Genomic DNA, 27,351 nt, shown 5'->3' with positions numbered 1-27,351 from the left:
CCTTAGGTGTATGTGGCTGGCGCCTTAGCTGCTTGAGCCACAGGCGCCGAGCCTTAAATTTTTTTTTTAAATTAAAAATTTAGTCTGTTCAATACTAATGGCCACCAAAAAAAAAAAAAAAGAATTCAAATATTTACTGACCACCTGCTATGTGCCAGCATTTAGGCACTGGAAATAGGAACATGAACAAGATAGACAAAACATGTCTGTCTCTGTCTGCTGGTTCTGTTCTTTTTTTTTTTTTTGACAGTCTCATTCTGTCTGTCACCTGGGCTTTAGTGCCATATCAGCCTAGTTCATAGCAACCTCAAACTCTTGGGTTCAAGTAATCCTCTTGCCTCAGCCTCCCAAGTAGCTGGGACTATAGGTGCCCACCATGACACTTGGCTAATTTTACTGTTTTTAGTGGAGATGAGGTCTTGCTCTTGCTGTTACTCTTGCTCAGGTTGGCCTTGAACTACTGAGCTCAAGAAATCCACACGCCTCTGTCCTCTAGAGTATTAGGATTATAGGGATGAACCATTGCTCCTAGCCTGCTGGTTCTTTTCTTGCAGGGAAGAAAGGCCATATAAATGAGTTCACTGTTACATATATCCCATGATGACTGTTCGAGGAGAAAATTAAATCAGGAATAATGAACAAAGGGGTGCAGGGGTCAGGGACGTGCTATAGTTTCAAATCTTGAAGTCAGGCCATGTTGGGATTCCCAGGGACCCCAACCTGGGAGGGTGGCCAGCAAGGGAGATAGACTGGAAAAATCAAGAGACTTTACACCAAATTATAGCATAAAGCCTGTAAGCCTGTAAGGGTATACACTGCTTCATGTGCCAAGTGGCAGCCTAGTCCATCTTTTGTTCTCTGGATCTTCAGGGGCACCTTGTGAGATCTGCCATTTTATGGGCTCTGTGGAAGCCCCAGCAGGGAAGCAATATGCCAGGCTATTTGCAAGACCACATGGACCCTGTGACCCTTCCTGTGTACTGCTGCCCCTCTGAGACCTAGGGCCCTTCCTAGTGTGGGGACTGAAGGGGTCTGATGGGGCCTGGTGTCTGGACAAAGACAGGGCCACTTAAGATTCTTCCCCCCCCCCCCTCCGGCACAGGAGCCAAGTGGCCATGGCCTACCACAGCTTCCTGGTGGAGCCCATCAGCTGCCATGCCTGGAACAAGGACCGCACCCGTGAGTGCTGGGGTGGCTCCTATCTCCCTGGATGGGGACCAGTGGGAGCACATTTTGGGCCCAGGAAGCAGCCTTGCATCATGTAGTGCAGCTGCCCATAGGCCTCACTCTGGTTCCTTGTGCTGAGCAAGATGCCCCTGGCTCTTGTAAGGAGGGGGTGGTTGAACAGCTCAGGGGACACAAGGGGGCAGCCTGCCACAGGTAGAAGGATGGAGGTGTGGGATTGTCACATGTGAGCACAGCACTGCCCTGAGCCAGTTCCTGCTATAGGTGCTATAATGGGGTGGGCTTGACACAAGCTGCAGAGGGGTTAGGGCAGAAATTGGAGTTGTAACCTAAAGTAGAAGCAGCGGGGGTGGGTGCAGAGGCCCTGAGGTGGTCCTCAGGAGCAGTGAAGAGACCCTGGCTACACTCGGGGAGCAGAGAACAATAGCAGGACAGCGGCTGCCCAGAGCAGTAGGATGGGGAAAGGTCTCAGAGTCAGGGGACAGCTGTGTGTACAGTGAGTGTGGTTGAGGGGTAGTCCAGCAGGGCCAGACAGGGTTCAGGGGACCCCTCTGAGCAAAGGAGAAAAGCCTGAGGTGTGAAGGCCAAGGTTTTGCCTAGGTGGACTGTGAAGGGTATTCCTGGTAGAGGGGAGTTGTGGGAAGGTGTCTTAGGCACCTCCAAACTCTCCCCTGCAGAAATTGCCATCTGCCCAAACAACCATGAGGTACACATCTATGAGAAGAGTGGGACCAAGTGGACCAAGGTGCATGAGCTCAAGGAGCACAATGGTCAGGTGACAGGTAAGTCAGGCTGGCTGGAACCCCCTTCTGAAAGGAAGCAGGGGAACAGGCTCCCACTCATTGTGTTAGGTCAGACAGACTGGGTTACAGGTAACAACCCTGACTTTAACTGGCTTACTTTTTTTTTTTTTTTTTTTTTTTAAGAGACAGGGTCTCACTCTATTGCACTTGGTAGAGTGCCATGGTGTCACAGCTCACAGCACCCTCCTTAAGCAATTCCCTTACCTCAGCCTCCCAAGTAGGGGGGACTACAGGCACCCGCCACAACGCCCGGCTATTTTTTGTTGGAGTTTGGCCGGGGCCAAGTTTGAACCCGCCACCCTCATTATATGGGGCTGGCGCCCTACTCACTGAGCCACAGGCACTACCCAACTGGCTTAAGTTTTAAAGAGATTATGTTGACTCATGCTACCAAATAACTCAGAGGTTATTTCAGGAGAGGCTTGATTCAGCAGCTCAGTATTAGCCATAACTTCTTTTCTGTCTCTTAGCTTTCCCATCCAACCTGTGGTGGTAGCTTGGGAGGAGCTGTAACACCCCCTGATAAACTCTGGTCACACTCCCTAGTGTCACTCTAAGTGTACATCAGATCTCAGTAAAAAGTGATCTTGCTGGGCAGATACATCTTCCACCCAGATTGTGGATACTGTACAGCCAACTCCGCCTGGGTGGCTTTAGTCTAGTGTGTGTCCTCCCATTCCCTCAGGCATCGACTGGGCTCCTGAGAGTAACCGCATTGTAACCTGCGGCACAGATCGCAATGCCTACGTGTGGACACTGAAGGGCCGCACATGGAAGCCTACCCTGGTCATCCTGCGGATTAACCGGGCTGCTCGCTGTGTGCGCTGGGCCCCCAACGAGAACAAATTTGCTGTGGGCAGTGGCTCCCGTGTTATCTCCATCTGTTATTTTGAGCAGGAGAATGACTGGTGGGTGCTTGGTGAGGCTAGAGTTATGAGCTGGAAGGGACTGGAGCTGATTGAACCTGAGATGGCAGACCAACAGGGCCAGGACTAGAGGGTCCCTAGAAAACATTGGTTCTTCTTCACATGACTGTGATGAAATCTATCCTCTCGGGGCCTCTTCTGTGAGGTGAGGGGCTCTGCACAGTTCCCAGATGTTCCCATAGTCCCATCTTGGTAATAACAAGGACACAGACACACCAGAGCCACCTCAGGGGAAACCTTTCTGAGCCCTGCACACACATTGGCACTGACTTCCCTGCAGCCTTGTGGACTGGGCATTTGTCATTGTCTTCACCTTATAGCAGAGTCACTTGCCTGAGGCACCCACCCTGTCAGAAATTGCTAGGAACCACTCGTGAGCTGCCAGCCATATCATAATCTCCCCTGTACCACTGAGAGCAGAGGTCAGGCAGGAGCACACCTAGAGTCTGAGAGACCCAAGTTCTAATCCCATGAGCAGTTAGCAGCTGTATGACCTCTTGTTCAGCCTGCCCCAAGGGTGGTGGTTCGGTTTAAAGGAGACAAGTATAGTTCCTACCCTAGAGTGAGAGCCCTGACTGGCCTGTGGGCTGGGAGTGCCAGGCCCTTCCTTCCTGGGACTTTGGTGGTCTGCAGGGGAGGGCACTGGCAGCTGGGAGCCCCAGGGCACTGAGGTTCTGGGTGCTAAGGCCTGTGGGCCCCACCTATCTGTCCCTGTCACTCACCTGCTTGCCTGCCCTATGCAGGTGGGTGTGCAAGCACATCAAAAAGCCCATCCGCTCCACTGTTCTCAGCCTGGACTGGCACCCCAACAACGTGCTCCTGGCTGCAGGCTCCTGTGACTTCAAGTGCCGGTGAGATGGGGACCCACCAGGAGAGTGTCAGCCCGATAGCAGCACATAGAAGGGATAGGAGGGTAGTAAGGGAGCTCCATTCCTGAGAGCCTCAAGCCCCATCTTCCAGACCAGTCCCAGAGCTGCAGGTGACCTGGGGCCTCAGTGAGGGTTGGCTCTGTGAAAGGGCAGCATCAGGTCCTGCCTCCAGCCCCCAGGTTAGTCTTAGCAGTATGTGCCCATTGCCACCTTACTGTGGACAAGGTTCTTCTCAGCCTTCCTCTCCTGCCTCATTAGAATCCCCCATGCCTACAGTTTCCTATCTTCTGTCTGAAAAAAAAATGAATGGGTATATTTATTCATACTAAGGTATGAATGACTGATAAGCTGGAACAGACTCTGCTTCATGATCTTAAGGCCTGGTATGTAGAGCCTCCAGTTGCCATTCACTGTTTTTCACTTCTGGGCCCAGCTAGGGGCTGGCTGTGGAGTGACCAGGACACTGGGGCCCAGGACAGCCCCTGGGGGCTCCATCAGTGAGAAGGTCAGGTTTCTGAGCTAGGAGCCCTGATCACATCCCATTGCACAAAGGGGACACTGAGGCCCAGACTTAATCAAGCCTGGGTACAGTTCATGCAGAGCTGGGTCTGGAACTTAGCGCCTAGCTTGAAGCTCTGACTGCTGGAGAGGTTGCCTCACCCTTTCTTAGGCCCCTCCCAAACCCCCAGTTACCCCTTTTTTGTCTCTCGGGACAGGATCTTCTCAGCCTACATCAAGGAGGTGGAGGAGAGGCCGGCACCCACACCATGGGGCTCCAAGATGCCCTTTGGGGAGCTGATGTTTGAATCCAGCAGTAGCTGTGGCTGGGTGCATGGCGTCTGCTTCTCAGCCAGCGGGAGCCGTGTGGCCTGGGTCAGTCATGACAGCACTGTGTGCCTGGCTGATGCTGACAAGAAGATGGCGTGAGTAGAGGCCACCCCTGGGGTGGAGGTGAGTGCAGAGCCAGAGTGGGGACAGTATGGCTGACAGCTCTCTCCCCTCAGTGTTGCAACCCTGGCCTCTGAAACGCTGCCGCTGCTGGCACTGACCTTCATCACAGAAAACAGCTTGGTGGCGGCGGTGAGGAGGAGAGAGGGAGGGAAGGAGAGAGGGAGGGGGGCAGTAGCAGTCAGAGCAGACCTGGAGAGCCCAGCAGATGCCCACACAACTCCCCACTAGTCTCCTCATCTTTCTCCTCTTCCTCCTTCCCCCTCCCCCCTTTCCCTTCCTTCCGTGCATTTTCCCATGTACCTGGATTGGGCAGAATAGCCAGAAGTCCCCACTGCAGTTGCTTAACACAGGATTTCTCTCTTGCTCACATTATGTTTCCAGTGTGGGTGTCCAGGGAGCCTGTGATGGAGGCTTGTCTGTGAGTAGGGAAATGGGACAGTGAGTCTTGCACTGGATTCTAACATTTCTGCTTAAGTTGTATTGGCCAATACACGTGTCCGGAAAGGGCACTACTCTCCTCCCTTGTGCCCACTTATCTGTCAAGTTCCTTTTCACACGTCTGCACACATGATGGGGGCACCAGTGGCGGGTCAGGCCTGCTTTTGCATAGAGGAGTATCCAGCTGCGGGGATCTCCCTGGAGGAGGTGTAACCAACTGGCAGGACTGAAGGCACCTGGAGTCCCAACAAACTTCCTCACCTAGACGCTGGCCTTGTGTCTGTGTTGTGGTACACGTGGGATTAGGGCCTGCCTCTCTGTGGCCCAGCTGCGTGTGGGCTGCCAGACTCCCTTCGGCTTTGGCTCCTTCTGTTGTCTCGGTTTGGGGAGGGTGCACTGGTGCTCCAATATAGCACCCCCTGCCCACCCTTCTGCAGGGCCACGACTGCTTCCCGGTGCTCTTTACCTACGATGGCATAGCAGGGACGCTGAGCTTCGGCGGGCGGCTGGACGTGCCCAAGCAGAGCTCGCAGCGGGGCTTGACAGCCCGTGAACGCTTCCAGAACCTAGACAAGAAGGCGAGCTCGGAGGGTGGCGCATCCTCAGGCGCTGGCCTCGACTCACTGCACAAAAACAGCGTCAGGTGAGGGCAAGGCCCAGGTGTGGATGGGCGGGCCTCAACTTACAGGATCACTCCTGGTGAGAGCTGCACAGAGGAGGGGATGGGGCCAAGGCCCTAAAACTGCACTAGGTGATGAGGGGATTCGGTCTCCAACTTAGTAGTGTCAAGTGTGGGTGAAGCCTAGGAGGATGAGATGGAACATGTCTTCCAAAGATCTAGGGTAGGAGAGAGGAGGGTCCCTCTAAAACCCCAAAGCTACCAGTCGCAGCTTTTCATTCCGGAGATGTGGGGCAAGTCAAAGGAGTAGCAGAATGGCTCGGCTTTCTGACCGAGTCCCTCAGCCAGTTAAACCTGCTATGAATGTCAGATCCAATGGCTTCAGAAGAAATACCTTTGCCTAGCCATCAGCTAGCCCCTGCAACCCCCCAGCCCAATCCCTTGCTGTTTTTCTATCCCTCTTTCCACCCACACTACTTGCACTCAGCTTACCTCTCCCAGACACAAGTGGCATTCACACACCTGCCCAGGTCTTTGAATAGCCTGTCCCATTGGCCTAGGATGCCCCTTGCACCTCACATACCACTGCTTGTCACCAAAGCAGGCTTCTAAACCTCCCCCCCAGGCAGTTCCTGGCTGGTTACACCTACCTGGAGCTCGCTTCCCTGAAATTTGGGAGCTCCCAGCAGGTATGGTCAACCTAGGCCCACTACCTGCACATCCTCTTTGCAGCCAGATCTCGGTGCTCAGTGGGGGCAAGGCCAAGTGCTCACAATTCTGCACCACCGGCATGGATGGCGGTATGAGCATCTGGGATGTGAAGGTGAGGCTTGCCCCACCCCCAGCTTCTAGCTGTGCCCCCAAAGTCAACCTTTCTTCCCCTGTCCTCTGTAGAGAAGAGCACCTCAAAGGGATGAGGGGTGGGGGCAGACCCTTGACATCTGGGCTTTGCTGCCCTCTGGGGCACCCTGCTTCAGCACTAGGATTCAAACCCCGGTTTGCCAGACTCCAAAGATTAGGTTCTCTGTCCTTTTCTGTACTGGGTGTAAATAAGGTCTCTGGGGGTGGTGTGTCCACAGGACAGCTGAGAATGAGCTGTCCATTCTGCCTCCTTGCAGAGCTTGGAGTCAGCCTTGAAAGACCTCAAGATCAAATGACCCATGAGGAGTATGTTGCCTTCATCCCAGCTGCTGGGGAAATGGGGAGAGGGGATCAGGGAGATTAGGGTCGCTTTGCTGAATGTTTCTAGGGTACTAGTATGGGTCACTATAGGGGCTGCTTCTCAAAAGGGAAGGAGACAGGCCTCAAGCAGGGGCTTTGCAGATAATCTTACCTAGTCAAGGAACATGTGCCTTTTTCTTAAATGCTTTCATTTGTTATAAAAAATATCCTCAGAGCACTATGCTGGTCATGAATTGCTTCAAAACATGGAGGTAATAAAAATGCAGTGGTGGACACGCTTGCCTGTTTGGAAGGAGAGGCTGGTTTCTGCATGAGTGTAAGAGATTACCTTTGCTGCTTACCAACATACGCAATCCTGAAGCCCAAGTCTTACCCCAAATGATTCCTTCCCTCCTGCTGTCTAGCCCAGCCCACCAAGCTCAAGGCTGCCAGGACCAGCTGTCACTCATTTAGCAGATTCCTTGACAAACAGGCTACACATCTGGGCCTTAATGGGAATTATTTCACCATTAGGATGTTGGCCATTAATTTTTGGTCAGTGTTCATCATTTTCTAGGAAGATTTCTTCCTATTCCTCAGAAGGCATTTTTGTTTTAATCACATGCTTTTGGTTACCTATTTATGTAATCATGTTTTTTTTTCCTAATCTATCTAGGTCAGCGGTTCCTTTTTTTTTCTTTTTTTGAGACAGAGCCTCAAGCTGTCCCCCTGGGTAGAGTGCCATGACTTCACTGCTCACAGCAACCTCCAACTCCTGGGCTCAAGCGAGTCTCCTGCCTCAGCCTCCCAAGTAGCTGGGACCACAGATGCCCGCCACAACGCCCAGCTATTTTTTGGTTGCAGCCATTATTGTTGTTTGGCGGGTCCGGGCTGCATTTGAACCCGCCACCTTAGGTGTATGTGGCTGGCGCTTTAGCCGCTTGAGCCACAGGCGCCGAGCCGGTTCTCTGTCTTAATATAGTTCCTGTTGTGACCCACAGGAACTGTATTAAAGGTTTGCAGCATTAGGAAGGTTGAGAACCACTGACCTAGGTAATGAATTTAAAAAAAGACAGTCTGGAAGCAGATGATGACAACCCAGTGTCCAAGGGAGGCCATGAAAAGAAGGGTTGGGGACTGAGGCCTCCTAAGGACGCATATGCAGCAACTTCAAGGAGCTGAGGGACTGATGTAGAGAACAGGACATGGTTGAGATGGGAGGTGAGGCAGGCAAGGCCCAAGGGACTTAGCTCCCAGTAGCTTTTGGAATCAAGGAAAGTCAGGAGCTAGAGAGAGAAATGGCTGGTTCTGTATTCTAGAAGCCAGATTATAGGCCCATGAGGAGGATGGCAGGTGAGAGATGGGGCAAAAAGGTGGATACTGCACAGGCCCTGGGGATCCACAGGATGCTGGCTAGGGTGACAGGTAAGTGGTAGAAGACACAGATGGAAGAGTCCTAGTAGACATGGGCCACCATGTGCCCACTTCAGAAGGAAGCCTTGCTACACGTTTTAAAGAGGAAAAGTGAACAAAAAATCCCATAGACAGGAAGTGGCAGTGCAGGATTTACAAACTCATGCCTGACTTCTGAACCCCCCGTGCCAGGGTATCAGCTCAAAGGGCTTCTCCCAAGCCACAAGGGGAACACTTCTAGGCAGGAGAAACTCTCACCTGCATATCTTCCACGTATCAGGTGAGACCTGCAAACCTACACTCCAAGGCTGACAGATGCCAAAGGCAGTCCTGCCTCTGGCTTATTCCCAAGGGGGAACAAGAGAAGGACTGTTCTGGGCATGCAGAGGGAACTCTGCCAAATATGGCCTCTTCACTTCAACCACAGACCTCTGTCTAGCACATGTCACAAGACACCTCCTTCATCACTACTCTCAGAACTGGCGACAGGGCACCATGAATCTTGCCAGTTACTACTTTCTTGAATCCTCTTCCATCAGAAACCTCATTTGTAGTCCCAGACTTGAACTCGCAGCTGCTGCATGGCTTCAGGGGGTAGGGGGAGGGGAAGGTGCTCTGGCAAAATCTTTGCTGTAATTCCTGTTCCTCAGGGGTCTTCTTCCTGGGCAGGCCAGGGCTTGTGGGGGAGTTCAGGGTGAGGCAGATGCTGGCAGCTGTGGTATCCCTGCTAAGACTGTAGACTCCAACTTAGTCAAGCCCAGGTATGTTTGTTAGAGGTTGCTGGGACTCAAGAGGTTTGATTCCACCTCTGCCACTAAATCATTTTGCCAAATCTTGGGCAAACCACAGCATTAACCCCTCGACCCCAACCAACACCCAATCGTGTCGTCAGACCCACTGACCTCTGGACAAAATATGCTGCTATTCACAGTTGATGTTCCCCCACAGAGGGGTACAGGGACAGGACAGGTGCTATGGATGACGGTTTGCTGGGCCTGATTACAGGCAGCTCACTTGATGGTATTAAACCTCAGTTTCCCTGCTGCCAGTCCCCACCATACAGGGAGGTGAGGATTAAGAGGTAATTAAAATCTGGCAGCTGCCTTGGTGCCCGTAGCTTAGTGTGTAGGGTGCCAGCCACATACACAAGCTGGCGGGTTCAAGCTCAGCCTGGGCCTGCTAAACAATGATGACAACAACCAAAAAGTAGGGTGTTGTGCTGGGTGCCTGTAGTCTCAGCTACTCAGGAGGCTGAGGCAACAGAATCACTAGCCCAAGAATTTGAGGTTGCTATGAGCTGTGATGCCACGGCACTCTACCCAGGAAGACAGTGAGACACTTGCCTCAAAAAAAAAAAAAAAAATCTGAGGCGGTTAGTAGGGTATTGCTCCTGAGGCTGTTACCCCTGGGGGACACCTGGTGCTGCTTCAGCCTGCTGAAGACTGGAGTGGTCCATGACTGCTCTGGCATTTCTCCCAGCTCTAATCCTGGGGTCTCAGCACCCTGCTTGGTGCTACCAGACAGATATCCCGCCCAGCTGGTGGCATGCCCTGAACCTTCCCAGGTGGACCTGAGTGCCACCATCCATGACTTGCTGGGTAAAAACAGCTCAGGCACAGAAGCCAAAGGATGGATTACAAACCAAAGATTACGATAATGTCAAGTTTAATCTGCCAAATATACAAGTTGAATTTGTGGAGCATGTTTTGCCTGGGTGCTGCACAGTCACCAGAGGTTCTTGAAATGATCGATGGGTACAGTTAAAAATGGGCCCATGCCCTGGCCAGGGAGGTGGGAATAGGATGGGGAAGGGCAGGGAGAAGCAGTCTCAGACACAAGGGACAGGCCAGGGACAAGCCTTTACCCTCAGGGACCCAGGGTGTAGACTCCCACATGACAGCCCCTCTCTGAAGGAGCACCCAGGCCACATAAATGGCCTGGTTGTCACAACTTGTCAGCAGCTACCTCCCGGCACAACCACCCACTAACGTGCAATCTACCAGACAAATGGAAGCTCTTCTTACCCCACCTCCCAGGCACCCAACAAGGGTTCTGAATTCTAAAACAGCGAAAACATTCAAATGGTTACATACGAAATGCTGTCCTGCATCTTTCTGTCTCAAAGATAGCAGCTGCCCCTCCCCCAGCCCCCCCACATCCCTCCAATTTCTGTGCCAAGATGAAGAGGAGACCTCAGGCTGCGGGGGCTCCTGGCCATGAGGGGCTGCTGCAGCGGCACCAGGGCACAGGGTGAGTGAGACACAGCAGAGGTCCTGGTGGCGCCGCCCATTTCCTGGCATCTCTTCCCACAGGTCACGCTTATTTATTCAGGGAGAGCGACTGCATTCGTTTTCCTGACAGTGTGGCATCATCTTTTGCTGACAGGTTGGAAGGGAAGGGTAGGAGTTAGAACCAAGTAAAACCCCCACCCCCACCCGAATAGAAACTTTAGATCTTCAGAAAACACTTTGTGCAACTTGGGTAGGAGTTAGAACCAAGTAAAACCCCCACCCCCACCTGAATAGAAACTTTAGATCTTCAGAAAACACTTTGTGCAACTTGCTGAGAAGGCACACAAGGAAGAGACCCAAGGACAAGGGCTGAGACTGACAATTCTTGCAGAAGAGGATTTCTGCTAAGGCTGACAGATGTCAGGTACCCAGATGTTCCTGGCATATTCCAGTGGCTGGCCCCTCCACACAGGCCCACCAACATGCAGTCTAGTAAACAGATAGAAACTTCTTCTCACCCTACCTTCTCAGTAAAATCCTGTAATTCCCTAAATCTAAAATCAACAATCACATGAAGTCCTCTCCTGCTTGGGTTCTGTGAAGCAGAGATGAACAGGGAGTTGGGATAACTAGATTACCAGTGGGGATGATAGTGCCCTGAACAATTTTATTTCCCCTTTCTAGGCCCCAGTTTCCTCTTGACTCAGTAAGGCAGGACAGCAAAATTTTTAAGGGCTCTCACAGACCCCTGAGAAGTTTATAGCAGTCAAATGCTCCTATAAGCTGGACCAACTCCCCATAGCCACCTGAGCCTAGAGAAATCCCCTAGAATCTTTGGTCTGCCTGAGAGAGGGCACAGGGAAGAGGGATGCTTGGGCCACATTTCATCCAGGTTTGCACTGTTATGTATCCACCACCACCACTGCTGCCCCAAAGCCCCTCAGATGGAAAAGGGTGACCCCACACAGCTCTCCTGGCTTCCCAAGGCACCAAAGACCTCAGGGGTACCTTCTGGCCTTAAAGGTCTATATTAAGAGGCATGGCTTCCAGAGGCCTCCCACTGTTAGCAGACAATAGCTGTTCTACTGTGGACAGTGCTCTGATAAGATTCCAACCCGTATCTGACTCCATGACACCAATGTGCCATCCCATGAGAGGGTACAGGTGGGATAGGGCCGCTACTGAGTCATCTATCACTCCTGACCCTACCTCACAGACAAGAACACAAGTTCAGATGGCGTAGGGGGTCTTGCCCAGAACCAGTCAGGCAGCTGCCCTGCATCAATAGTCCAGGACTTACCTTTCCTTTCCTCTTCTTTCTTCCTGGCAGCTTCCTCCCGCTGTTTCCGGATGATTGCCAGCCGGGCAAGGTCAGCCTTGGCTTGCTCTGTCTTCCCAGCTAAATGCATCTTCATGTAACGTTCTTTTGCTTTCTGCTTCTCAATTTCTTCTCTGTTTAGATAAAAAGATGTCACAGGGGGCATCTTTCCCCACAGTTAGCCAAGCTGGACGTGAGGGTGAGAATAAAGGCCAAGTACTTGGGCCTAGAGCCAAGGTGCAAGAGGGTGCTGTGGCTGAGGGAGGGGTCCTGGCTCTTTGTGCCCCTGCTTGATGGACACTCACCAAACAAGCAAGCAGAAGGAATGGGCTGAGATGGAAAACACCTATGCCCATGAGGAAGCCTTACCAGGAGAGTGGACAATTAATTGTCTGGGGGAGGGTGGGAGGATGCTTGAGGGCTTCATGACTAGGGTCTGGTGACCACAGTGAGAAGATCAAGTGAACTAGAGGTTTCCAGAAGTTGACCAGGAGGAGGAAAGAACTGCAACCTACATCCCATAAGGAATGAAGTGGAAGAAGTAGCCACAGGGCACACATGGAATGAGGGCAATGATGGAAAATAGACACATCATCTCTCAGGTCATCATTCACAGAGCAGCTCAGACATGTAAGAGGCTGCCTCCCAAGGGGGTGAACCCCCAACAATAGGGGTGTGGTAGTAAAAGCTGGACTCCATGGGACAGAGGTGTTATTAATCAACCAGCTAGGTCAAGAGGGTAGCGAAAATTACTAGTTTTCCCTTTGCAGATCTTCTCAAGAGATCAACCACTTCTGATATTCTGGAGTGGATACCATCCAGAGTGTGAAGTTGAAGGATCTCTTTTGTGCTGGGTTCCTAAGTGCTGGAAGAGGGGAGAGCCCTGCCTGGAAGGAGGTCAGAGGCCTTCAGAAATGCACAGACCTAAGAGTAATGAGATACTAGGCATGGGGACCTAGCTGGAGGGGAGAGAGAGAAACTCAGTCACTGGGAGCAGGATGAGCTTCTCACCCAGGAGACTCTGGACAAGACACCTGCTATTGAGATAAAGAGATAACACAGGAGGGACGTGCCACACTCAGAAACCTCGAAGCTTGCCCTTGGAAATGATGAGCAGCTCTGTGGGACCCCCAGTGAAGGGCTAGGCAGGGTGCTGGCCTTCATGGTTATCATCACAGCAGCTCTACAGGGCAGGGGTAACAACAGAATTGTCCTTTCACTGGTAAGGATACTGCAGCCCAGAAAGGGCATTAATAATTAGTCCAGGGCTGCATAGCTGCAAAGTAGCAGAATGTGAGTGGGTACCAGAGCCCTTGCAGCAGGCTGCTGCATTTCTGGGAAGTCAGTCTGAGAAGGAAGCTACTGAAGGAGTAGAGGAGAGTCCTTAGCAACCTGTAATCACACCCCAAGCTGACAGACCTTCCCTGTGACACTTTCATATACACACCCCTCAGCTACCATGTATCAGAACAGGAAGAGAAAACTGAAATCTCAGCATTCCGGCCCAAGAGAAACCAGGGCTGCTTTCCCCAGCAGGCTTTGACCTCTTCTAAGGCCCTTGAGTGGCCTTGTGGTCACTGGAAGTCATGGCTGGTTAAGGACTTCAGTACTTGATTTTGATCCTCAACTCAAGGAAGACATTCGCAGTTCCCTGTTCACATGGGACTCCAGAGAGGCCTGGGGCAGGCAGGTGACCTCCAGAGACCCTGTCTGCCCCAAGCTGGACTGCTTTCCGGCTAGCACAAGCTCCCAGTCCCTTCCCAATCTCCATGGCAATAAAACTACAGGTGGTACAGGTCAGGAATGGTCAGAGTGGGCTGGATAAGGGCAGTCTCCTCAGGGTGTGGTGCTCTGGAAGAAGGGAATGAAAGGCAACTCTCTGTATCCCTGGGCCATTACTTTAAGTGCAATGCTCAGGTCTGAATCTGCTGTTTTATTTTCCTTGATGTACATCTACTAGTGAAAACAAATTCTATTGTGTTCTTTTTAAAAGGTACTATAGTCTCTGGGGAATGAGATGAAACAGGAATAAACATAGCTGGTAACCCCACCCAGCCAGGGTTGAGAGCTGGGCACCCCAGCTTGTGCACCCAGGTTACACAGCCCAGCCAGTGACATTACCGTTCCCTCCTTGAAAGCTCCTTTGGCCCATCCAGATCCAGTTGTGTGACCTTTTTGGTTGTCTGTGCCACCCGGTTGGGGTTCTCAATGTCGATGAGCCCTTCCACACCTTTGCGCTTTTGCTGGAACAGGGCAAGAAGCTGGCTGTTGGAGACATTCAGGCCCTACAGAGCCCCTGAAAACCACTCCCTCCATCTCCCAACAGCCCATCCAGATGGGGACAAACTCCTGTTCTACCCTCAGCCCACATGGTACTTGGCCCATCTCATAGTGGGAGACAGTTCTCAGGACTATCTTCACCAGCCCGGGTGGGGCAAGGAAAATGAGTGTGTGCATTAAGAGCCTAAGCCATGCCAAGCCTCAGCAACTGAGGATTATTATCCCAGAATCAGAGACTATATACAGAATGATTGCTTTAGGGTTAAATAACGTGCCCAAAGTCAACCAAGAAATAGAGAGCATGAGCTGTAGGCCAACTCATAGGCACTCAGACAGAATACTCTCTCCCACTTCAAGCTCAGCATCCAAAAGCAGTTTTCCATGGAATTCTGTGCCTGATTTTTTTTCCCATACAACAGGTACGTACTAGATTCCCTGGGTTACAGTTGCCCAAGAATGTGTGTTCTTGTGACCAAGTCCAATTCCTACTTATCTCAGATGACAAACTAGAAGTTTAACATTTGAGTAAGCCACTGGATCACTAGAGTCTATAGGTTTTAGGAACAAGCCCATGAATCTGGGGCCTGTACCTTCCACCTCCCCTGGGAAAGTTCAGGATGAAAGGAGAACACAAGTTCTCTATGTAACAGGTCTAGTCAAGGTTCCAGCTATTTTTCTTAAGTGACCAGGGAGACAGCTTCCACTCCCCAGGCCTATACATGTTTATGTCTCCACTCTGACACCTGCAAACTTAGTGTATCTAAGATAGAAATTGAGATTTACCCCTCATCTTCCTTTTAATCCTAAGCAAACCCTTGATTCCTCAAGGATTTGAGGAATATGGCTTGAATCTGTTCACTCTTCTCCATTGCCACTGACACCATGCTAGGATAAGACTGCCAGCCGGGCAAGGTCACAATTTCTGATCTGGAAACCTGTTGCCACTTCCCCGCTTCTACCCTTAACATTCCACAATTCACTTTCACAGAGAAGCCAAAATAATCTTTTAAAAGCAAATCTGGTCATCTCTTTCCCTTTGCAAAACTTCCACCAGCTGGCCACTGCCCATCATAATGAAGCCCCAGCCCCTTCCACAGCCATGTGGAAGTAGCCCTTGCCAACCTTTCCCCCTCCATCCCAAACCACTCTACTCCTCACCCTCTAAGTCATAGCCCACTGGCCCCTTTCTGTTCCTTGAACATGCTGAGTTTGTTCCCACCCCAGGGCTTTTGCTCTTGCTAATTTATTGATTGCCTCATCAGCTCTGCATGCCAGTGTCACATTGCTGGCTGCATCTTGTTTTTCCACCCTCAGCTTGTAAGTCACCTTATCACCACAATATGACTTCAAGTCCCCTCAAGCACAAGTCTATTCTATTCATAACAATCATCACTACCTGAAATTATACTGTTCATTTCACTCCTTATTGACTCTATCTCCCCATTGGAATGAAACCCTTAATAGCAAGGACTTTGTATCCATCACTGGGACTGGTAATAAGCAGGCACTCAATAAATGTTTGCTGAATGAATACGTCCAGGCCCTGGGTCCCCAGCAGACACAGTACCTGATAGTCATCTTCTTCATCCTCACTCTCATCTGAGTCTAGAGATTTCTTCTCCTTTTTGGGGTCTCCTGCAGCCCCATCTCCACCTTCTTCTCCTTGTTCCTCTTCTTCCTGTTTCAGAAATGGACAACCTGCAGAATCAAAAATGCAAAACAAACCCCCAAGACTGTGACCCCCCACCACCCTCAGACAGTGGACCTGGGGAAATCAAGGCTGTGGCAAGAATGACAAAGGTCCTAGTCTCTGTGATCCTAGCCCCAGGATGGGTGACCTGGGTTAGAGATGGGGAGCCTATCCACTCAGTATCATGGCCTGGAGGCTATTCCCACCATCTAGCCTCATACCGCCAAAAAAAAAGACCTACTCCCCCTTCCTAGCCCAGTGAACTCAGGCAGCCTACATGAGAAGCTAATCATGGGGTTGAAAATCAGTCCCGTTCAGTTCCCCCACCTGTCATCTTCAGCTGCCAAATCATACTAGCATTCCCAGCCAAGTACTCCTGCATTCCACAGCAGACCAGCCAACCTGACCCACCCACACATGTCCTGCTGCACTAGCTTTCCAAGACAGCAGTTCAGCAGGCTACTTCCCTCCATCTTTCTTACCTCTCCATCAAAAACTTCCTTTATAAAAAACTTAAATCCTTCCTTCCCCTCTTAGCACTTGTCTACACATTCTCCAAGATTCTACTTGACTGCCAGCTCCTCTATGAGGCCCTTGCAGACCCCCCCAGCTAGGGGGCTTCTCCCTTCTCAGGGTTCCTGGGGTACTGACAGCTGTGCACTCATCTGGCTCTGTGTTCTCTTGGGCCCTTAATTCAGGCACAGATCTGAGGTTGTAGGGAAGGCAGACACCAACAATGATGGAGACATTATCTACTTCCTAACAGTAGCCTGGACAGAGTGCCACAAGAATAGAGGAGAGGGAACTACTAAGTCGGCTTTGACTGGAGAGGGTGAGGAGGGGGTGCACTACCATGAGTCACAGGAGGGGAGGCTAAACAAGGTCTCAAGGAATGGCTGGCATTTTGCTGCTGGGGGTGTAGGAAGGCAGTACACACATGTGTAGAGTCCAGTAAGCAGTCCTAAATGGCTGCAGCAGACAAGTGGGGGGTCCTGGGAGCTTGAGCAGCAAATGGACAGAGAATGGTGGAAGGAAAGCCTCTGGAAGGCAAGCACACAGGACCAAGAACACAGACCCACTAAAGCCACCACTGTTAAACGAACATAGTTCCTTCCAACTGAGCCAGTCAGAGGTACCCCCTCATTCTGACAGTCATTGGTTGATCTGGAACTCACTGCTCTCTGCACACCTATATGCTTGGCTTGTCCCTGTGACTAGGTAGTCTGCCTGGCCTCTCAGTGAGCCAAAGGGACAGGAACCCACCCAGGGCCACTAGAATGGCCTGGACAGGCATATACTCACCCTGGCTTTTTGCTTTTCAGCCTGGAGCTGTGCGTCAATCTCCTCAGGGCTTGTGTACTGCCTTGCCCGGCCCTTGTGGCCTCCCTTTCTCCCTGAATAAAGATTGCAGTTTAGGAAGAGAAGGAAGCAGCTGCCTCAGCTGCCCCGACCTCCAGAGGATCGTGTCCTGCTTGGGATGCTCTCATCAGAGGGCACAGAGACCTCTCCGATCCCTCACCAAATACCACCCAAACTTACCCCCCATGAGTTCAAAGGGACACAAGAAACAATCTGTGTCTACCTGCTGCACCACCAAAACACATGCTGGGTGCAGGTTCTCACAAATAAGAACTGAGATAATAAGAACCACAGACTGACTAGCTAAATCCCCTGGTCCCTTAGAATCCAAGCAGAGTGAACTCAGATGCAACTGCAAAAACATGTAGCACTTACACCCCTGCTATTGTGATAGGGCTTTTTACTTGTAATGTTCTATCATAGCCACACGCTCATTTGATCCTCAGAATGAACCTAGGGTGCAAGTTATTATTGGTCCTATTGTGTAGAGAAGGCGACTCAAGAGCAAAGCACAATAAAGAAAAGCACAAATCCCTGGATTCAAATCTCAGCACTATGCTTACTAGCTTTGTGACTCTGGGCAGGTATTTAATATGTCAGAGTCTCAGTTTCCTCATCTGTGTCTCTATCTCATAGTGCTGTCATGAAGACAGGTTAGCTAATGTACATAAAGCTAATGTACATAAAGCTAATGTAGGAACAGTGCCTGGCACTGGATAAGCAGCACAAAAATGTTTGTTAAGATTTTACTTTTCTCTCTAGTGTAATATTTGGTGGGAAAACAACAACAACAACAAAACACTACTGGCCATATAATTTACTGCAGGTATCAGAAATACAATAAAATACTTCATGTTCATCTTAGTGGTATGGTAGAAAGAAAATACTTAAGGAAAAAAACCTATAGGCACAACTTTTGTGCTTGAAGTTAAGAAATGACTGGTAAAGTTAGTTGAGAACACACCAAATACAGGGGGATTGGTGGGATCTCATCTAATGTACACAATGCAAGGGTACATTTCAAAACAATTAAGAGTATGTTATAAACATCGTACCACAAAATGAGGTGAAGGTTATGTTAATTAGTTTAAGCATTGCACATTGTATATCAAATCATCACATTGTACCCCACAAACATATAGTTATGACTTAATAAAAATTGATTTTTAAAAGTATACATTATGGGCTCAGCGCCTATAGCTCAACCGGCTAAGGCGCCAGCCACGTACACCTAAGGTGGCGGGTTCGAATCCCCAGCCCGGACCTGCCAATCAACAATGACGGCTGCAACCAAAAAATAGCCGGGCGTTGTGGCGGGCGCCTGTGGTCCCAGCTACTTGGGAGGCTGAGGCAGGAGACTCGCTTGAGCCCAGGAGTTGGAGGTTGCTGTGAGCTGTAATGCCACAGCACTCTGCCCAGGGGGACAGCTTGAGGCTCTGTCTCAAAAAAAAAAAAAAAGTATACATTATGAATATAAAAAAAGTTGAGAACAAATCTCACTACAGTCTAAGAATTAAAAATGTGACTAGCAATTTAAGTTCATCTAAAAATATCCGTTCTATAGTCTGACCCTCTTGAGCCAGGGGCATTCCCCTCTCTTAATTCTGGACTATGCACAAGGCTGGCTGTAGCTTCATTCCCACTCCTGAAAGATAAGGCCCACTGGATTTCCAGAGAGCCCCTCACTGTGAGCAGACTGTAATTAGCCCAAGCTGCCCCAGACTCCAGAGACAGTAACAGAGATTCTGGCCTCGCCTAGTTTAACAAGCAGCAGCTGAGTAATTGGGCTGCTACAGACCACACCAACATCTTAATGACTACCCAGGTTCCCAGGAGTGGCTAAGGCTAGACTCATGAAAGTCCTATTGTAAGAGATCAAGGTTGCTATTAAAACAACACCCTTTCTTGCTCACTTATTATTCTAAGGCAATAGTAACAATTCAAAGCCAATTACCACCAGCTCTCACCTCAAATACTTGGCTATGGGATACTGACCTTAGCTTGGTCTACAGTATCTTTTATAATAAATACACTCTTCAAGATTTTAAAAATACTTCACAGTTAACATCATGAAAACAAGAGTTGGTCTTTGCTCTTGGGGAATTTTAATTTAATTTCCTGGTGCTTTTCAAACAAATTAATCCTAAAGAAAACCTACCCCGGTGTGCGCACAAAGTTTTTCACAAGCCAAAAGACCATAAATTCATATTTAAGGTTTTCTAATTGTAACCTCTAACCTTGACCCAAAGTATCCATTAAATAAGAGTATGGAGACAGGATGATTCATTCAACAACCCCCTTTTCCAGAAGAAAAGACTAGGGAACAATAGAGGAGACATGGCTATTCCGGACACAGAATAGATCAGTAGTGAGGCAGGTTTAAACAGATTTAGCTCTGTAAAGCCCAACATCTCTGGAGTCAGGAAGTGATTTAGGTTTGAAAAAGCTCCAGGCAGATGTTCCTGTGGGCTGAGTGCATTAACCACATAATACAAAGAGCTACCAATATTGACTGAATCTGTTCTGTGCCAGAAGCTAGCCAGGCACTTCGCGTGCTCTATCATTTTACCACCCCTATCCCCAACTCACCAGCTAAGAATTATTTGCCTGGTGTTTCAGATGAGGAAAATAGGCCAGAGGAGATTAAATAACTTGTGCAAGGCCACAGAATTAGAGTGACATAGCTGGGATTCAAACTGAGGACTACTGACTTTAAAGGAGGTAAAAGGATAGAGAATATACAATAATGTACTGGAAAGCCTTGGACCTTCGTGACTAAGAGCTAGCAAAGTCTTACAAATAGTTAATGTTTGCTGGACACTGTATTCTGCACTCCACGTGGATTACCTAGTTTAGACCACGCATCAATACTATCAAGTAAGTACCATCATTAGTCCCTTTTACAGACAGGAAAACTGAGGTACAAGCAGGTCAAGCGACTGATCTAAGGCACACACTGAGCCGCTACTGAATAAGAGTCAAAGCCAGGTCTACAAGGTTCACGAGCATCATCTTAAGTGTTATTTGGCAGGTCCGCCTGAGTCGGAGGCGGAGAGGGCCCACGTTTTACGCGAGGCAGGCGGCCCCGCCACAAGCGCGGGACGCGGTGACTCAATCCCCAACCAGCCTAGAAGTGGGATAAACTCCAGACCCCTCAGGCCTGGAGAAGGGCGCCCCTGATCCGGACCTCCGCGCTGGCGAGGATCCAGAGCCTCCGAAACGCCTCAGCCCACCGAGGGAGTCGCTCTAGGCCACCGTGGTCCTCATTCTCCCCATCGCGACAATCGGGCTTCGAGGCCCAGGCTTGGCCCTCAGCTGCTGCGGAAGGCTTTCCTCGACACTACTTTCTGAGACGCCCAGGGACTGAGGGAACAGCGGGAGCCGGACCTGGGCCTGCCCTCGAGGCCCACGGGCCACGCGCACCCGCCCCTCACCTCCTTTAGGCATCGCGGCTCCGGCAGCTGCGGCGGCGGCGCCTCGAAGTGACACCGGAACCGGAAATACCTTGGGCACGACTTCTTCCGCCCGGTCTAGTCCCGGCCGCCCGGCGCCGCCGCCGCCGCCGCCGCCCCCCCACCGCAAGGTCCAAAACCTCAGAGAGTGCGGCGCACGAAGCAGGGCTGCCCTACGCGCCGCCTGAATCCAGGCTCGCCCTCACGCTGCCGGGCAACAGCGTCCCCAGCCTCCGCGTCCGGCGAGACGCGTGGCCTAGCCGGCTACCCTCGGGGAAGTGAGGGCAAAGGGCAACAGCGGCTCTAGAATTCTATACAGGCAGCGCTGAGGGCACATAAGATGACGCAATCTCTGCGCGGGCTGGGCGGGGCCTCTTTAGGACCCCATTCCGTAGAACTCTCCTCTAGAGCGGAAGTCGTCAGTAGAGAAGTGGCGGCCAAAGGAGTTGGGGCTTCCGGTAGGTTTTTTCCCTCTGTTCTTGATTACCTTGGCAACGGTGGGGGACTGGGACCGGTAGTCTGCACTAATCCCGAAGGCCATCTGAGCAGCTGGACTGGGATGGGTCCAGACCTTTGGTTCGAAAGGCCGAAATGAACTTCCGAGGTTCCTTGTTCCTTCTGCCGAGGGGATGGTAGGTTTAGGGGGCTTTCTTGCTTTAGCCTATTTCATACACCGTTTTCTCTGCCGGGAACATCTTCTGTCGAAATACTGCTTGTTTTTCTAACCCCATTTCAGATGTTGATCTGTTTATGAGTATTTCTTACAGTACTGCCGCGATATCTTTCTTCCTCTTTGCCTTTCTTGAATGCCTCTGCCTCTTAAACCTCCCGACACCTCTTGATTTGCTTATCTGTGAAGGCCGCTTCTGAATTTCTGGCTGGGCTAGAGTTCTTGAATTTCCCCAGGTCGTTGGAAAGTAATCATTCTCTTGTGCGCTGTGCGCCCTGGGTCAGGGACTGGAATCTGATTGGATTACAGTGCAGGGGAAGAGTAGTGCAAAGACTAGTAATACAGGAAGTTAGGAGACCTCCAGTCAGAATCAGATTTTGCAAATTCCCAACTTTGCGACCCTGACTGTACCTGTTAAAAGTGTGATTCTTCCGGGCGGCGCCTGTGGCTCAAAAGGGTAGAGCGCCGGCCCCATATGCCGGAGGTGGCAAGTTCAAACCCAGCCCTGGCCAAAAAAAAGAAAAAGTTTGATTCCTCATCTGTATGGTTGTTACAGAGAGATCATAGGAGGGTCCTCTGTGTGTGTGTATTTATTTATTGTGAGGAGGAGGGCTTATAAAGTATGGAACACCCTATGGAAGGGAGGGACTCACTGAATTTAGGAAGGAGCAATCTGCCAAGCATAAAGGTTAGAGATAACCTGAGTTTTCTTTGCCAGCCAGGAAATACTGTGTGGTTTGAAAAATGCTTTCCTATTTACATTTGTCCTGGCTCTTTGTATGCTTTACTTGACTTCTGACATACTCATTAGGTCTATAAGAGAACTTGCACACAGTGTGGTGGCTGCCCATGCCAGTAATCCTACCACTCTGGGAAGCTGAGCTCAGGAGTGAGACCTATCTCTACTAAAAATAGAAGTAGCCAGGTGTTGTGGTGGGCACCTGTAGTCTCAGCTACTCAGGAAGCTGAGGCATGAGGATCACTTGACGCTAAGAGTTTGAGGTTGCTGCGAGCTATGGTGATGCCATGGCACTCAACCCCAGGACAACAGAGTAAGTAAGACTGTCTCAAAAAATAAAAGAGGCCTTGCCAACCAATCAGCTAATCCACTGCCCTCATTTTACAGATGAGACTGAGGAAAAGTGACTCCCCAAAGTCACAAGATAATTGTTAGGGCTGGTCAAGAATCTGAGCCTGTAACTGCAGAGACCAGAGATCTTTCTCGTATGCTCTTGGGAAGCAGATTCTAAGGTACTTTCATTTTACAGCTGTCTTTAAAAACACTTATCTTCTTGGCCCTGCTACTCGTAGCTTTCCTTACACTCTATCATAATTGCCTTTTCCTTTTGTCCCCAGATCTTGGCACATTATCTTGTGTGAGGTCGAAATGCCTAAAGTCAAAAGAAGCCGGAAAGCACCTCCAGATGGCTGGGAGTTGATTGAACCAACACTGGATGAGTTAGACCAAAAGATGAGGGAAGGTGAGTGGGGAAGTTTCTCTCTGGGTAGGCTGGGTCGAAAAATAGAGGGATTAATGCCTCCAGGGCCAGGCATAAATGCAAATATAATGAAATTACATGTTTTTGTTTTTTTGACACAGAGTCTTAAGCTGTTGCCCTGGGTAGAGTGCCATGGCATCACAGCTCACAGCAACCTCCAACTCTTGGGCTTAAGCAATTCTCTTGCCTCAGCCTCCCAAGTAGCTGGGACTACAGGTGCCTGCCAGAACACCTAGCTGTTTTTTTGGTTGTAGTTGTCACTGTTGTTTGGCAGGCCCGGGCTGGGTTCAAACCTGCCAGCTCTAGTATATGTGGCTGGCACCCTAGCCGCTGAGCTACAGGTGCCAAGCTGAAATTACATGTTTTATTTGCTTATTAATCCATAGGATTACTGTAAGTGCTGGAAAGTAAGCTAACATGAAAAGTTCCTCAAAAAAGTTTGTTTGGGCCAGGTGCAGTGGCTCACGCCTGTAATCCTAGCACTCTGGGAAGCCAAGGTGGGTGAACTACCTGAGCTCAAGAGTTAGACACCAGCCTGAGCCAGAGCGAGACCTCATCTCTAAAAATAGATTTTGGTGTGTTTTGGCAGGCGCCTATCATCTCAGCTACTCTGGAGGCTAAGGCAAGAGGATTGCTTGAGCCCAAGAATTTGAGGTTGCTGTAAGCTATGACCACAGCACTCTACGGAGGGTGACAAAGTGAGACTCTGTCTGAAAAAAAAAAAAGTAGACAACTTGAATATAAATGCTTTCAGGAATATAGATCAAATGGTCTATCTAGAATTATTTACTATTTTGGTTACATTTATATTTAAAGTCATACAAAATAGGTTTACATGGAAATGCTACTCCTTTTGACTTTAATATTTTGTGTGTGTGTGTGTGGAGACAGTTTCATTTTATCGCCCATGGTAGAGTGCCGTGGCATCACACAGCTCACAGCAACCTCCAAGTCCTGGGCTTAGGCGATTCGCTTGCCTCAGCCTCCTGAGTAGCTGGGACTACAGGCACCTGCCCCAATGCCTGGCTATTTTTTTGTTGTTGTTGTTGCAGTTTGACTAGGGCCAGGTTTGAACCCGCCACCCTCGGTATATGGGGCCAGCGCCCTGCCGACTGAGCCACAAGCATCACCTTTGGCTTTCATATTTTCTATGAAATATTTTTTAGACTTTTCAGGTTTGTCTTTCACACAGTTTACATCATCATTTAGTCTTTGCATCATCTGACAGTTTTTCAAGAATGGACCATCATTGCTTCCCTGTAAATGGTATGTGATCCTACACTTTGTGAACCTGTATCGTGTGCTGTCTCTGGAAATTTTATCTCAAGCCACAAGCATCCATTGACCTTAAATGATCACAGTGTAGGCTCGGCGCCTGTAGCTCGGGCGGCTAGGGCGCCAGCCACATACACCTAGGGTGGCGGGTTCGAGTCCAGCCTGGGCCTGCCAAACAACAATGACGGCTGCAACCAAAGGATAGCCGAGCGTTGTGGCGGGCACCTGTGGTCCCAGCTGCTTGGGAGGCAGAGGCAGGAGACTCGCTTGAACCCAGGAGTTGGAGGTTGCTGTGAGCTGTGCTGCCACAGCACTCTACCCAGGGGGATAGCTTGAGGCTCTGTCTCAAAAAGGAAAGGAAAAAAAAAGATCACAGTGTAACCACTTATTGAATTAGTCTTTATTTATTCTTTTTTTTTGTGCATTATTTTTTTTTTTTTTTTTTTTTTTTTAGAACAGAGCCTCAAGCTGTCCCCCTGGGTAGAGTGTCGTGGCATCTCAGCTCACAGCAACCTCCAACTCCTGGGCTCAAGCAAGTCTCCTGCCTCAGCCTCCCAAATAGCTGGGACCACAGGTGCCTACCACAATGCCTGGCTATTTTTTGGTTGCAGCCATGATTGTTGTTTGGTGGCCTGGGCCGGATTCGAACCTGCCACCTTAGGTATATGTGACTGGCGCCTTAACCCCTTGAGCCACAGGCCCCGAGGCTGTGCATTACTTTTTAAAGCAACCTTTAAATGGCTTCTTGCATATAATCTAATCATTGTTATTATGAGGTCATGCCTCCAGAAATAATTACTAAATCAATGTTAAATTACTTGCCTCCTTTTTCAAAACTGATTGTACCAGATAACCTCATTTAAATATTCAGAACTTGGGGCTGGGCACCAGTGGCTCAAGCTTGGCTAAGGCGCCAGCCACATACACCTGAGCTGGCTGGTTCAAATTCCGCCTGGGGCTGCCCAACAACAATGACAGCTACAACCAAACAATAGCTGGGCGTTGTGGTAGGCAGCCTGTAGTCCCCGCTACCTGGGAGGCAGAGGCAGGAGAATTGCTTGGAGGTTGCTGTGACCTGTGATCCCATAGCATTCTACCCAGGGCAACAGCTTAAGACTCTGTCTCAAAAATTAATTAATTAATTAATTAAATATTCAGAACTTGGGTGGCGCCTGTTGCTCAGTGAGTAGAGTGCCAGCACGATATACTAAGGGTGGAGGGTTCAAACCCGGCCCCAGCCAAACTGCAACAACAAAAAGAAATAGCCATCCATTGTGACAGGCACCTGTGGTCCCAACTACTCAGGAGGCTGAGGCAAGAGAATCACCTAAGCCCAAGAGCTGGAGGTTGCCATGAGCTATGATGCCACGGCACTCTACCGAGGATGACAGAGTAAGACTCTGTCTCTCTTAAAAAAAAAAAAAAATACTCAGAACTCAGTAAATATGGTCATTTTGGGTTGAGAGATTTCTTCCCCAGACAGCTCTTTATCAAAATAAAGGAAATAGGAGAATGCTAGAATAGATTTGTTACAAATCCTTGTAAATCCTCAGTAAATATGGAGGCTCCCTCCTTGGGAGGCTGAGGCAGGAGACTCGCTTGAGTCCAGGAGTTGGAGGTTGCTATGAGCTGCTGTGATGCCATGGCACTCTACCCAGGGGGACAGCTTGAGGCTCTGTCTCCAAAAACGGATGGTTTTATGGGTTTTTTTATATGTATTCATTTATCACTTTGTCACCCTCGGTAGAGTGCTGTGTTGCAGCTCACAGCAACCTCAAACTCTTGGGCTTTAAGTGATTCTCTTGCCTTAGCCTCCCAAGTACCTGGGACTATAGGCGCCCGCCACAACGCCTAGCTATTTTTTTTGGGGGGGGGGGGTTGTAGTTGTCGTTGTTTGGCTGGACTTGAACCCACCAGTTCCAGTATATGTGGCTGGCGCCCTAACTGCTGAGCTGTAGGTGCCAAGCTGATTTCATGATTTATGATGTAAGAAAGGCAGCAGCTTCAGAGTGGATGAATGAGGGAGATTCCAGTTCTGGACATACTGAGATGTTTTTAGATTTTCAGGACTATACAGCTATCTCCAGCTCAGGTTGCTGTTTTGCCCACTTCCTCTTGGATGCCAGAGCAGAGTGTTGCCCAAAGCAAACCGGCAGTATGTATTTGCTGACTCATTAACACCTGTATTTCTGCTTGGATCACAGAATACTATTTGTTGAGCTCAATAATAAAATCATAGGTGATAGACTCAAAAGTTGAAAAAATGAGGGTATGGTTTTCTTGACTATTCCTCATCTTTCTCTGCCCTAAAAACTGAGAAAGGTGCTGGGCAAACATCACCTTGTAACTGCTAAAAGAAAAAGAGAATGACTTTGCACCATGTGTGAGCTCCATCTGATCTGTGTTTAAGGGTCAGTTGTCTCCTACAGGCCACCTTACTGTCTTGTGAGAACCTTCAGACTGGTCCAGTTCTGGCTCTTTCCCAGCCCCAAAGGACTTTGATTAGGAAATGAAATTAGATGTCCCTTAAAGATGATTAGGGTACCCATCACTCTGCCAAAAATTGTCTTGAGAAATTATTATGCTGTAGTATGGGTCTGGAAAGGTAGAGATCAGCATATTAACAGAAGTTTTTTTCTTTTGTTGAGACGGAGCCTCAAGTTGTCCCCCTGGGTAGAGTGCTATGGCATCACAGCTCACAGCAACCTCCAACTCCTGGCCTCAAGCGAGTCTTCTGCCTCAGCCTCCCAAGTAGCTGGGACTACCGGCGCCCGCCACAACACCTGGCCATTTTTTTGGTTGCAGCCATCATTGTTGTTTGGCGGGCCCCAGCTGGGGATTCGAACGCACCACCTTAGGTGTATGTGGCTGGCGCCTTAGCCACTTGAGCCACAGGCGCTGAGCCAGAAGTTTTTTTTGAATGACTTTCTTTCATTCTTTTTTTTCTTTTTTTCTTTTTTTTTTGAGACCGAGTCTCCCTTTGTTGCCCTGGGTAGAGTGCAGTGGTGGGCATCTTTGTAGCTTACTCCAACCCCAAACTCCTGGGCTTAGGTGATCCTCTTGCATCAGCCTGCGGAATAGCTAGGACTACAGGTGTGCACTAGTATGCCCTGTTAGTTGTGACAGGCACCTGTGGTCCCAACTACTCAGGAGGCTGAGGCAAGAGAATCACCTAAGCCCAAGAGCTGGAGGTTGCCATGAGCTATGATGCC

General features: G+C 49.8%; 3 protein-coding genes across 4 annotated transcripts in view; 2 read left to right on the top strand and 1 right to left on the bottom strand.

The window, feature by feature from the left end:
• Positions 1-7,263, top strand: part of ARPC1B (actin related protein 2/3 complex subunit 1B) — a 14,707-nt gene extending 7,444 nt beyond the window's left edge. Inside the window, exons 2-10 of one of the 2 annotated variants that reach the window (XM_012810810.2) lie at positions 1,103-1,179; positions 1,863-1,967; positions 2,674-2,896; positions 3,658-3,765; positions 4,500-4,706; positions 4,788-4,863; positions 5,610-5,815; positions 6,524-6,614; positions 6,910-7,263. In XM_012810810.2, coding sequence (XP_012666264.1) covers positions 1,116-1,179; positions 1,863-1,967; positions 2,674-2,896; positions 3,658-3,765; positions 4,500-4,706; positions 4,788-4,863; positions 5,610-5,815; positions 6,524-6,614; positions 6,910-6,948 — 1,119 coding nt within the window. In that variant the 5' untranslated portion in view covers positions 1,103-1,115 and the 3' untranslated portion in view covers positions 6,949-7,263. Of the gene's footprint in view, positions 1-1,100; positions 1,180-1,862; positions 1,968-2,673; positions 2,897-3,657; positions 3,766-4,499; positions 4,707-4,787; positions 4,864-5,609; positions 5,816-6,523; positions 6,615-6,909 lie in introns of those variants that run through there. The other variant, XM_003798883.3, reaches the window with a different exon arrangement.
• Positions 7,264-10,013: 2,750 nt separating this feature from the next.
• Positions 10,014-20,798, bottom strand: PDAP1 (PDGFA associated protein 1). The gene is made up of 6 exons (XM_003798885.3): positions 20,678-20,798; positions 17,187-17,278; positions 15,762-15,872; positions 14,036-14,157; positions 11,897-12,048; positions 10,014-10,743 (listed from the first exon to the last, which is right to left on the bottom strand). The coding sequence occupies exons 1-6, from the start codon at positions 20,688-20,690 to the stop codon at positions 10,685-10,687; spliced, it is 549 nt and encodes a 182-aa protein (XP_003798933.1). The 5' UTR covers positions 20,691-20,798; the 3' UTR covers positions 10,014-10,684.
• A 403-nt stretch (positions 20,799-21,201) lies between these two features.
• BUD31 (BUD31 homolog) overlaps positions 21,202-27,351 on the top strand; it is a 9,871-nt gene continuing 3,721 nt past the window's right edge. Inside the window, exons 1-3 of the mRNA XM_023518582.1 lie at positions 21,202-21,327; positions 22,492-22,616; positions 22,722-22,846. Of these exons, the coding sequence (XP_023374350.1) occupies positions 22,753-22,846 (94 nt within the window). The 5' untranslated portion in view covers positions 21,202-21,327; positions 22,492-22,616; positions 22,722-22,752. The remainder of the gene's footprint in view (positions 21,328-22,491; positions 22,617-22,721; positions 22,847-27,351) is intronic.

Source organism: Otolemur garnettii, unplaced genomic scaffold, assembly GCF_000181295.1.
Source record: "Otolemur garnettii isolate 467f Iridium unplaced genomic scaffold, OtoGar3 scaffold00142, whole genome shotgun sequence".
Taxonomy (NCBI): Eukaryota; Metazoa; Chordata; class Mammalia; order Primates; family Galagidae; genus Otolemur; species Otolemur garnettii.
Note: the sequence above shows the minus strand (reverse complement) of the source record. Positions and strands in the feature narration are given on the sequence as shown.